Source organism: Narcine bancroftii, chromosome 1, assembly GCF_036971445.1.
Source record: "Narcine bancroftii isolate sNarBan1 chromosome 1, sNarBan1.hap1, whole genome shotgun sequence".
NCBI classification, from domain to species: domain Eukaryota; kingdom Metazoa; phylum Chordata; class Chondrichthyes; order Torpediniformes; family Narcinidae; genus Narcine; species Narcine bancroftii.
Window position 1 is genome coordinate 281,207,841 of NC_091469.1, and position 12,704 is coordinate 281,220,544.

At 35.9% G+C, this 12,704-nt stretch overlaps 1 protein-coding gene across 2 annotated transcripts in view; it reads right to left on the reverse strand.

The window, feature by feature from the left end:
* The window catches only part of ddb1 (damage-specific DNA binding protein 1), a 130,919-nt gene that overhangs the window by 92,338 nt on the left and 25,877 nt on the right, over positions 1-12,704 (reverse strand). Inside the window, exons 5-11 of one of the 2 annotated variants that reach the window (XM_069901467.1) lie at positions 12,072-12,186; positions 10,877-10,968; positions 7,721-7,879; positions 4,453-4,536; positions 3,521-3,637; positions 1,274-1,376; positions 548-623 (exon numbers count right to left, since the gene is read on the reverse strand). In XM_069901467.1, the coding sequence (XP_069757568.1) occupies positions 548-623; positions 1,274-1,376; positions 3,521-3,637; positions 4,453-4,536; positions 7,721-7,879; positions 10,877-10,968; positions 12,072-12,186 (746 nt within the window). Of the gene's footprint in view, positions 1-547; positions 624-1,273; positions 1,377-3,520; positions 3,638-4,452; positions 4,537-7,720; positions 7,880-10,876; positions 10,975-12,071; positions 12,187-12,704 lie in introns of both variants that reach the window. The other variant, XM_069901458.1, reaches the window with a different exon arrangement.

Here is a 12,704-nt window from a genome sequence, read left to right on the forward strand (position 1 = left end):
TGAATGACCCAATTGGAGTGTCCGTGGTTCTGGAGTGAGAGTGACATTGGTTGAGCATGGGTGACTGAGGTTGAACAATTTTACATTTGTCCTGCTGATGACCTCCATTCCAGCAAGAATCATGCTGAAAGTGAGATGTAGCTTCAAAGACTTGAGGAGATTAATTATTTGACATCAGTCTGCACTGAGATTTGAGTTTGTTCAGGGGCACAATAAACTAATTTCAAACCAAACATTGTTACACCTGAAAATATTGAGAAAATACTCAACCATCTGAGGGGGCAAGTGCCTTTAAAATACAATGAATATAATTTGAGAATGACTGCATGGGAATCACAAAATAATAAAGTTAATTAAACTTAACATGGAATAGAGATAATGTATTCAGCATGAACATTTCATTCTTTTTTTGGTAGAAAATAAAGATTACTTTTTAAACAATCAAAATTTTCATTACTGTACTTGACAATGCTAAAGATAAGAAATTAGTACTCAATGTTCAATGAAAGTAAAAAGCAACATACATAATGATAAAGCAACTTCTTACCGTGTCTGTCCAACAAATGAGAGTACCAACATATCGTCAGTATCACGAGAAGAATCAGAACGCAATGGCCACAGACCTAAAGGAAAAAGCACGTCAAGGAGAAGTTGTTAATAACAATATTAAACATCTAATTCACATTTCAAATTACCTCACAAACAATCAAAGCAATTCAACAATATTACAATCACAGCAAAATCCCTCAAATAGGAATGACGCAAGACCCTTTGATCAGCTTTTTGATTTAAGCAGAACAGACTAGGTATCTGATCTGAAGGATGAAATACCCAAAAATACAGCAAATCGTGTGATCCCAAAATTAAAAATAGATGAGTTCAAAATTATGTAGAGCATAAACTCCTTTTATCCACCCAATTTCTCCCGTCCTTTCCAGTAACTCACTCTAGCTGCTCCGCAGTTCAAGTGTCTTCTGGCACGCGAGTCTTAGAACATTACCAAATCTTGAAAAAAGATCATTTCTATCAGGGCCTTTCCACCAGTTTTTCTGAATTAATCAAAATCCATACCAGTGGCAGAATGTGAACATTCCATACATAATTTTGTTCAAGTATTAGAGCAGCAAAACAAGAAAAATTGTAATTCAAGATAATTTCAAACACTTGAATAAAATTGTAAAACTGAGTAAACATTGACACACGAGGTATCCAGCCTGATTAAAATTGTGTGATACTTATTCAGTGTTTTTTTTTTAATTTTTAGACCACATACCTTTAATACCAGGAAGATCAATGCTAGCATGTTCATGGATCCCAATTCCATTTCGGATTATCCTGAGTGACCCTTCCTTAAATGCTCCTGAACAAGTAACTAGCTGAATTAACAGAAATATAATGTCATCAGTCACAAAGGCAGAGTACTGCAAGGCAATGTCACAAATGCTGCTTGAACCAGGTTCATTCTCGCTGGATAAAATTTGAAATCTAGATTTTGTCATTTTCTTTACCTATGAAGAAAAATTGAAAGAGCAAAATTTTTAAAACAAGAATATTTCCTGCAATGTTTTGCCTTAGACTTTCTGCAGTACAATCGTAATTTGTGTTCCTGCAAATTGTCAAGTCTTCTATCTGAGTCTAAAGAAAATGAGGCTACCTGACCAAAACACTTTCAAGAGAAAACAAAATTATGCCTTGATCCAGTCCAAAAACCTAATTACTTGCACAAGCATGAAATTTTAGCTAATTTTCTCTCAAAAGTATATTTTTGTACAACCAACATCTTGTTCTCAATTTCTGCACAAAAAAGGATGTCCTCAACAATTCTTCCTAAACCAGAGATGATGATGTTAATATCGCAAAAAATTATCAGGGAGCTAGAATAGATGGAAGCCTTTAAAACTAAAAGAATCCAGACCAACAAAACATGTAGATTTTATTTAAAATCCTGTGACTGCAAGGTCTTGGCCCAAGATGGCGACACCTGTGTTCGGCAGCAGCCTCGAGGGGCACCAGTAACAGAGAGAACATCCTCCCTTGAAAAGGAGAAACAGAGGAGATTACCCCAAGGATGGTGATGGACCAGCAAGTAGTTCTGTGAATGAAGCGGCGAGCTACTGTCAGAGGTTTGGATCAGGGCTTGAGTTGCCAATGGTTTGGACTGAACTGGAGTCTTGTGTGGCTGCAGAGGATGTGGGAACGCTAGAGGGAAATTCACAGAGTCAATAACTCAGAAGGGAACTCTCTTTTGCTACTCCTTCTCTAACTGTAAGGGGCGCTCTACAATGCTATTGCTCATGCTGAATTTTTGCCTTATGGTAGACCAAAGGCAATTTCATATAATATATTTCTGTTTTATTACACAACAATAAATAGTATCTGATCTGAAGTAGAAATTCTGCCTGGCTGGCAGGAAAAAGTCTCAGGGTTGTATGTGATGTCATTTGTGTACACTGCCAATAAATTTTAACCTTGAAACTCGGGACCATTTTGGATAATTTTTTTTGGCGACCTGGTCCTTTTTTTTATATAAACAGCCCAACAGCAAACACTTGTAACAGTGCTCAAGGTGCCTGCTGCTGCCGCCAGTAGCATGACATTCCCAGTCAATTCGACTCTAAAAAAAATTCTGATAAATGACGATATCAAATTTGCTTCAGATATCCTCATTTATCCGAAATTTCTTAAAAATTTCGGATAAATGAGTATTTCAGAAAATCCAATTTTGATAATCAGAGTTGTAATGTTTTTGGTATGTTTCAATGAGATTTCACCCCTACTCCTAAACTCAAGAGAATATAGACCCATAGCCTTCAAATGCTCCTTATATGTTAACCCTCTCATCCCCATGACTATTCTTGTAAACCTCCACTGTACCCTTTCTAATGCTAGCAATGTTTTTGTAGATACATGGCCAAAAAATGAACAGTTTTTGAAATAATCCAAAGATTCAAAGAAATACAAATGAAAATAGTTGTATGCTCTTTGCTGGTAGTGCAGGGAACGAAAGCTTTAGGTGCTGGATTTGATTCCAAATAAATTGACTACTTTGTTCTGAGAAGCATTCAGCTTCATCCATGTTGTTGGAGCTCTGCTCAGCCCAGCAAATTAAAGGTATCCCATTGCATTCCTGACATGTGCCTTGAAAAGGCTTCACATGTCAGAACACATCACTTACCATAGAATACTCAGCTCACAACTTATTTTTGTTGCTACAGTATTTAAATTGCTAGTCAATGGTTATCACCGAAATGTTGAGGGTGGAGCTAGTAATGCTGTTGAATGCCAAGGGTACGGAGGGAGACTTTCCAGAGTCTCACATTCACGAAGTTACAACATTGATGGACATATTCACACAAAAGACTCACCACATTAAAAGACATGGCTTTTGAATGTTATCAATTAACAGGTGAAACAGGCTCATTGTAAATTGTGAATGAGGCAACAAAAGATCCTTCTTTCACATCATGCAGACCTATGGTTAGTGGATAGAAAATGGAGGGGAGAATTTTTTTCACCTTACCTGGCCCTGTCCTTGCCTTTCCAGATCAACTACACACATATCTACAATTGGACCCAAATTGGTGAAGGTTTCCATGCCAGCCACATAAGACCCCTGCTCGTTGCTGTCCACATTTAGCTGCAACCAAAAAAAGAATTAAGGATGATTTTATTTCTTTTTGTGCGATGCTTTATGTCATCTTAAAGCCACATTAAATAAATCTTGAGTAACTTAATCTTGGCCTATAATTGTATTCCTGAAATCCACAGAAAAAAGACAGAATGAACTGAACAAACAATTCTTTTGGTTTGAGACTATTCTTTTTCCAATAAATTATCTGAAACACTTGAAGGCAAAAGCACAGAATCTTCTGATGCTCCTAAAACAAAGAGTGAAATATTCTGCAGCAAAACAATTCCATGTAAATACTTTCCCAAAGATTATATTTCAATGTTAGCTCTCTGATGACAGAGTATTTTCAAAGTTAAAATCAGATGGGCAATCATCTGAGGTCAATTTACTTTACTGGAGGTAAGGGTAGCAATATTTCTAGCAAAGGCACAAAAGCAGACAAAAATACTATTCAGTACAATAGAGCACCGCAAAGACAAATTTCTATGCAGAAAACTTATTCAACATATCATTTCATTTAAAAGATTAACAAATTGAACAACACATTTGTTACACTGACTAATAATACTGCTAGTTAGGAAATTTCTCCTTTCCTATCCATCTCAACACGCAGAAAAAAATTAGCTTCTTCCAATGTTACTTTTGCATCAGGTGTTGGGAGGTTTGAAAGTAGTAGACTTCACATTGAATTCCAGAACAGAATCATGACATGGAAAAGCTGAATGTTACAGTAACTGGTAGAGACATGCTAATTCTGTTATTTGTGTAAAATACTTCCCAAAGTTGCAGGTTAAGTGTGTCAGTGCCATTAAAACACTCACCTTAACAAGCTGCGAATCTCCAAGACGAGACCCAACAAATACAACTCCATTGTCCAAGTATGTCAAACATTCGGCAATTGATGTCTGTGAAGTATAGATGTGATTGAGGACATGAGTATAATTTTCATACTATCAAATGAACTAAGCTATTCATTATAAATTTATACGCCACTTCTGAGAATAGAACAATGAAAGACTGAATGCTGTAGCATACTGAACCAATAAATTTGCTGATTGGTCTGATATTGAATTCATTGCTGCCTTGATTCAAACATGAAAAAAATTTCATCGGCACATTGTTACAAAACAATTAGCATGATAAAAAGAATAAAACGTAGGATCAAAATTACTTTTGGAAAGTGGATTAAGGCTTAATGTGACAGAGAGCTATTTTTACAGCTCTCCAAAATACTTCAGAGTCACAACAAGGAGTCCTAAACTCTTAGCTATCCCCTCAAGTAACTTGGATGAAAGGAAAGAATGCAACAAATACAAGCCCCTTGAATGAGACAAACCTTGATGAAAAAGTGAATGGGATAATTTTAAATTATTAATTTCATATAAAGAATGGAATTAAATAAAGGATTTCAACACAATATTCACCCATTTATTACAAATTAAATTTCATTTCTACCATAACAATAACTTTATCGTTTGAATTCTTGTGCTACGCGCAGGGAAACACTCGCTTCTGGTGACGTGTGTGCCAGCTTCCGGAATTGACGTCAGCACGTTGCAGTGTCACTCCCTAACTGGTTGTGCGCCACCCAGAAACAGTGATGTCCACTGGGCCACACGTGTCGTTAACCACAGGCTTCTCCTTGGGAGTGAAGGGGGATCTATGCCATTTTGAGTCGGATGACTAGGGCGGCGATTTGGCCTATCTAATCACGCAGTTGCTCAGCCCACTACACTGGCAGGATTTGTTAAAGGAAGACGTTCTTCAAATAGTCTAAGTGGACTATGCAATACAAATGGCAAAATAAAAGTTGAATCCAAGTATAACTATCTCCCTAGATGCAGAAAAAGCATTCGACTGATTAGAATGGTCTTTCCTATTCAAAACATTGGAAAAATTTGGTAAAGATAGAAAATTTATAAATTGGATAAAAACTCTATCATAAACCACAAGCCAAAATTATAAATAATAATCAGATGTCAGTGGTTTTCCCCTTGAGTAGATCAAGTGGACAAAGGTGCCCTCTGTCCCCAGCACTTTTTATCCAAGCTATCAAGCCAATGGCAGAGATTATGAGGAGAGATCCTGATATTAAAAGCTTCAAAGTTAGACAGGAAGGACATGAAATTAGCTTATTTGCTGATGATGTCATTAAGTATATCTGAACCAGTTGAATCCTTGATAAAATTACAAACAATATTAGAAAAATATGGAAGTGTATCAGGATATAAAATAAATATGGACAAGAGTGAGATAATGCCATTGAAGAATTTTGATTATGAAAGATATCAAAAAGGTAGATTTAAATGGAAGACAGATGGAATAATGACATAATAATTTACAGAACTTGTATAAATGTAACTACACTCCTTTTTTAGAAACAAGAGTAAGATTTACAAAAATGGAAAGACCTGCCGATTACTTTAGTTGGAAGAATAAATTGTATTAAAATGAAGGTGATGCCAAGATTACATTATCTTTTTCAATCGTTACCTATTGCACTACCTAAAAAATAATTTAATTATTGAATAATTACATAAGGCAATTCCTATGGAATAACAAAGTGCTGAAGATTTCATTGGAAAAGGTAACATGGGACTATAAACTGGGACAACTTGGGGTTCCTGATTTTAAGGACTATTATTTATCAGCACAAGCAAGATTTTTATCATTCTTTTTTGAAGAAGACAGTCTTAGATCGAAATTCAATAAAAGCGGAGTCAGAGAAGGACTTTATTTACAAGTGGAATGTTAAGTTAATAACAAAAAAGTCCGATAACCCTATATTAACACACATGATTAGAATATGGCAAGAAATAAATGAGTGTATTGGAAAAAAAAAAGCAGGTATATCATTAAGAACCCCATTATGTAAAAATATGTTGCTTCCTATGAATCTGGGTAAGAAAATATTGAATTCATGGTATGATAAAGGAATATGGCATATTGATGACTGTTATGTGGAGGGATCTCGTATGTCTTTAGAACAATTAAGAAATAAATATGGAATAGCTAATTGGCCTTTTTTTTTCAATCTTTTCCAGCTAAAAAAGTTCCTAAGTGAAAGATGGGGGCCAAATTTGGTCCCACTTAAAATTAGTGAAATGGAACAAACAATTTAGGTGGGAGATACACCTGAATTTATAAATAAGATGTACTACGCTCTCCAGGATGAAAGTGCAAAACCAGGTTTACAGAGATCAAGAGAAAGAGATGGGAATCGGATCTAGAAGTTGCAATAATGGAAATATGTTGTTCTGATTGGTGCTTGGATAGCATGATATCAATTATAAATGCAAGATATGGATTAGAGCAATATAATTTTCTACACCAATTATATCTCACATAAATCATAAGTTGCATAAATCAAAATCTGAAATATCGGAGATGTGTTTTAGGTGTGGGTCAGAAATAGGACCATTTTTACATGCTGTGTGGTCATGTGTGAATGTGAGATCTTTCTGGCAGGATATTACTGAAATATTAAGGTAATAGGGGTGGCCTTCACAGGCGATCCAGAGCTTTATCTTTTAAGCAACTTCATTGAAATAAGCCATAAACTAACTAAATTTCAAATTTCTTTTGTTAAAATACCCTTAGCAGTGGCTAAGAAATGTATTACAATTACTTGGAAATCCAACTCTCCTTTACATATGGACTGCTGAGATGAATAGTTGTACACCTAGGGAAAAAAATTACATATAATTTAAAAGAACAAATATGACATGTTTATCAAGATATGGTAGTCATATTTGGATCATATAGCTCAATTATAACTACAATTATAACTCCTGTTATTGTATAAATGCTAGTGACTTCTCCACTGAGAATTTTTTTTTATGGCCAACATAAATGTGAGCCCTGACGGTGGGTGGATCTATTTTGAGAGGGAGGGTTGTTTAGTTTGTTTTCTGTAAGAAAAAGTTTTTTTTTAAATATATAGATAGATATTTGAGAGTTTACTATTAGTATTTATAGAAAAAAAATTTAAAAATGTCAAAAGAGCATTTTAAATTGCTACTATCACCATCAACCATTAGTATTGGAAAAAGTCAGACATTAATTAAGAGACAGCTCTGCATTGCTAACCTCTCCCAGTAGTTCAACACGGAGGTCTTTGACAGTGATGTTCCCATCCATTTGTTCCTCCCTCTCCAGCAGCAGCATAAATAAACGTCCCTCCATATCTCCCAAAAGATACCGAGAACCATTGGGATCCACGCGATTATGACAAACAATTGTGCTTTGCTGCCAAGGGAAAAAAACAAAGTTATACTTGCTTTCAAAGGCCTTCTTCAAGAAACTAAATTTGTCAGCCATTTCTTTCCAGTAATCATTCAACAGGTTTTAAAGGGAAATAGTGAGATTATATTACTTTGTTTATTATGAAAAGATCAAATCAAATTCAGATTGTTTTTATTTCCCATTTCTAGAACTTGCAGGTATTTTCGCCTTTAGCTAATTATGCACTATCCTTCCACTGATCAACCCAGTTTCTCAAATTGTTCTCAATACAGATTTGTATTGACAGAATTGTAATAAGTACTTCATCCACTTTTATGCAACTCAAAATCCTCTCTTGACATTACATGCATTTGCAAGAGCAGAATCTAAAGTTGGTCAATCTTAGAACATGAACACAGAATATTTTAGCACATTACATGCCTTTGGCTCACGATGTTGACCTACTCCAATTCAAAAAGAAATTTAAAAATGCCTAGAATTATAATTTATCATATTTAAATTATCTTGTTCCTTATGCAAAGCAAAATGCAAAACTAACAGCTAACAAAAATATTGCTATAATAATTTATATAAAATTCCACGTTATAACAAGACACAGCAAGACAACAAAGTGCAGAGCATAAGCAATATTAAATCTACACTCCTAAACTGAGTTATACTTTAGAAATAAAGAAGTGAATGTGACTTCTCTCTTAATTAGATCCCTGAAATGTTTCTGATCCAATTTTTTTCAAGTGCCTTTCAATTTTAGCCTAAAACCCAAATACTTATCAAAAAAAAACAGAATGCCCATTTATTGGATTCCTTTTTTGTCCACAAGCCAAAGTACTTTGGAATTAATAACTATGCTGACATTATTACAAAGGTAGGTTTCACAACTAAAATGTTTTTCATAAAAATTCAAAATTCAAGGTAAATGACCAGTTAATTCGTGGTGATACATAAAGAGCGGTAGATTCAATTAGAATGTACAGTCACCTGGGACTCATAAGCAATGTGATGAGTCGTACTCTGGAGAAGAGGTGGAAAATCTCATGCGAGAGTAATAACCTGAGCCTCAACATGGACAAGACGAAAGAGATAATCGTAGATTTCATGAGGACCAGGAACGACCCAACTACCACGACACATCAATAACTCTATAGTGGAGAGCACCAAGTTCCTTGAAGTTCACTTAACTAGTGACCTATCGTGGACACTCAACATTTCCTCACTTATCAGGAAAGCACAATAGGGATGGCATTTCCTGAGAAGACTGAAATAGGAAAGGCTACCGGCCACCATAATCTACCAAATTCTTGTCTGAATAGAGTGCGCAAAATCATTGAGTACCCTTTCCACCCTGCAAACAGCATCCTTTAGCTGCTCCTGTCCGAGGAAGAGATACAGGAGTATCAGAGCCAGCTCCACAAGGCTGAGGAATATCTTCTTCCCTCAGGCAGTGAGAATGCTGACACTAACCATCCAAGACTCTCATATTCATGAAACAATATTTATCTAGATATATAGATAAAATACTTGTCCTGCATATTTATTTTTTGTCTTGTCACCTTTTTTTATCATTCATACCATGCTCATACAGTAAAGACAAGATAATGTTTCTCTAGGACCACGAAGCATATTTGCATAAATATGAGTCAGAATAGAAGTTAAACACATGGAAATATTAAAATATTAAGACATACACATTAAAAGTCCATGATACTCTATCCACATATGCTCTTAGAATTCAGGAGCCTGTGGCTTGGGAGAAAAAAAACTGTTGCCTAATCTGGACACAATGGCCCCAGTGCCATTGGTATCTCCTAGCAGATGACAGAAGGGAGAACAGTTTACATGAGGGGTGTATGGAGTCCCTCACAATGTTTATTGCCTTTTGCCTGCATTGAGTGTTGTAGATGTACTTCATGGTAAGAAGAGGGCCCCATAGTCCCCCACCAGCCGCCCCTCTTCTACGGGGCTGGGAGGGGACAAAGGAAGGGATTTCATTATTATTTGAAATAACCTCCACGGATTCGCTTCAGCACGAAAAACAAGGTCACAGATTTCCGTCACGTTTCAGCAGTCGGACGCTGACCTCTCCATCAGCAGCAGTGCTGGACTGTTTGAAAGTTAGGTTTTATAATAGTGCAGTTCAGCTCAGGTTCAGGCACCTCAGCCCCCACATCAGCGCCGAACAGTTGAAACCCATAGTCTCCCGCCAGTCCCCAATGATCTTTTCCACTGACTTCACTATCCTCTGCAGGGTCTTGCGGTCCAAGATGATACAGCTTCCAAACTAGGAGGTGATGCAGTTCCACATGATCCTCTCAGTACATCCTCTGTAGAATGTAGTGAAGATAGAGTATGTTATGTGTGTAATGACTGGTTGTGTCTAAATGCTTTGCACTGGGAACTGGAGAACGCTGTTTCATTGGGCTGCACTTGTACAATCAGATGACAATAAACTTGACTTTCAAATGAAGGATGTCAAACAATGCAGTACATTTTAATATTGCATGGAAAGCCAAGATGGATCTTGGATTCAAATGTTTACAAATGGCTTTGAATCTATAAATGTTCTGATTTAAAGGTAACTATACCGCAAGTAAACTAAAACAACAATTCAAATTTGAGAACCAATCTAGTAGAACGAATACTCGAAAACTCCCAAACATCAGACACTGTGCTACTACCAGGACAAAGTTTTCTTGTTCAGGACTGGAATGGACAAATAAGTAATAGAAAAGTCAGGAGTCTCTGGATTACCTTCTGTGTTCAATACAAAATAATTTTTTTTCATTACAAAAAATTCATCTGTACACATTGTCCTCTTTCTTACTTACCTTTTAAACAAAATAAGCCCTAATAAATAGCAACTGTGTAACATCTTATAAAAACTAGATACAGACTGGATAATTAAGCATGCTAAAGAGATCAAAGAATCCAAACACATCAATTATTTTTCCAAGGTATTTTGTTACTTCACAGAGAATTTCTGTAATCCCTGCTATTTCCTACCTTGATAGCTGGTGGTGCAATTGCCAGATATTTGTCTCCATTGTGGTACGTGATAGATTCTTGGCCTATAATTAGTGCTCCTCCAAATGGATCTGGAACTGAGCAAAAATTACATCTGTACCAGTTATAACTGTTATGCAACTGTACTTTATTTTTGTTAAAGATACTGTTTTAATTTAACCACTGAGGGATCTGAATGAGAAAGGATGATCAATATTTTTTTTTAAATTAAACAGCCTCTGAAATACAGAGAACCTCTGGAAAACAGGAACTAAAGTAGTTCAAAGGAAGGAAGAAAGATGCCCTTATAAAATTAGTTTTTGCATTACTTGGAAGACTTTCTGTGGGTCAACTTTCATTAAAAATACGACAATATATCTTTATCGCTGATTAATTTATAATTAGCCAAGGTACCAGGAAAAATCCATATTCCTCCTCAAAATGGTGCAGTTATCTTTTGCATCCACCTCAGAAAGTAGCCTGGACATTCAAAAGACTGCACAACTATTTGACATGTACCAAGACATTAATCTAGATTTATATGCCTGATTTGGTAGAGTGCAATCAAATCAAGTCAGAATCACTTTTGATTATAAGAGCTGTCAACAGTTTTGAAGTTTAAAATACTTTCTGATTTAATTCACCAACAGATCAGAAGGATATCATGGTCAATCCTGATCATGTGCTTGTCAGTCTAAGCCTGGAACAGTAGATCAAATTCAACAAGTTGATCAAGGGGAAATAGTCAATCAGAACTACCATTTCCATCTATTTATTGACCACATTAAGTGCAAGAGCATATAATACAGTTCATACTAAAATCAAATTTTGTTGCGACATAATTGGTTCAGTTTTCAATACAATTTGCTGAAACTCCAGTTAGAAAAATGACAAAAATTACCACCGACTTTAGGTATCCCATGGCTGCCTGCACATTGGAACAAAAAAATGTCCTCTCCTCAGTGTAAGGAGATCAAAATGCAGGAATGTCAACTCAAAATTCTTGTTTTTGTGCAGGATGTGTTGATTCTGACAATGCATCTTCTTGCAGTTGTTTCCAACTAATTTTCCTTTTGAAGAAGTCATTACACTGCCAGATCAAAATGAGCTATAGTGCTTTTTAACTTCAAAAACTGGGTATCAGTGTTTAAAGTGGATAACTCCTCGTCATTGTTTTAGAAAAAACAATATCAACCTGCAATGACCATTGATGCTTCAGCTTCCACATTTTCCTGCTTCCAGGGTCCCTTGTTGAATTCTTTTTCTCTCAAAGATACTTCATATGTCTTTACATGTCGACCCTGGGGATCCTAAAAAAATAAATGAAGTGAAAGTCCTCAATAAACATGTTCCCAGACCTCAGAACAAGGTCAACTCATTATCTCTCACTGATGCACCCCAAATTTAAAAACATATATTGGATGGAACCTCAGAAAATAAAACACACTACAGTACTGGGGACAATTAAGAATGAATGGGATCAAATGTATGAGAATACTCCACCTATTTTTAAGTATGGTAGAACACTGGACAAAAAAAAAATCAATAACATTGACCTGTTATAGCTCAAGCTGAACATTGAGCAAAATACAATATTCTATTACAATGCCATGCCTTGCCTCAATCCAAGGACAGTATTTCTTACAGGACGTACAACTGAGGAATTATTTGTTCTTTTTCCATCTCACCATCAGAGTTCAACCGTTAACCAGAGTTAAACAATGAGGAGTTTGTGCTGGAGACTTTCCTCAGCATTCCCTTATTGTCTGTACTTCTTCCCATGGACAGTGAGACTGTTGAATGATTGCAAAAACAACTCGCCATGACT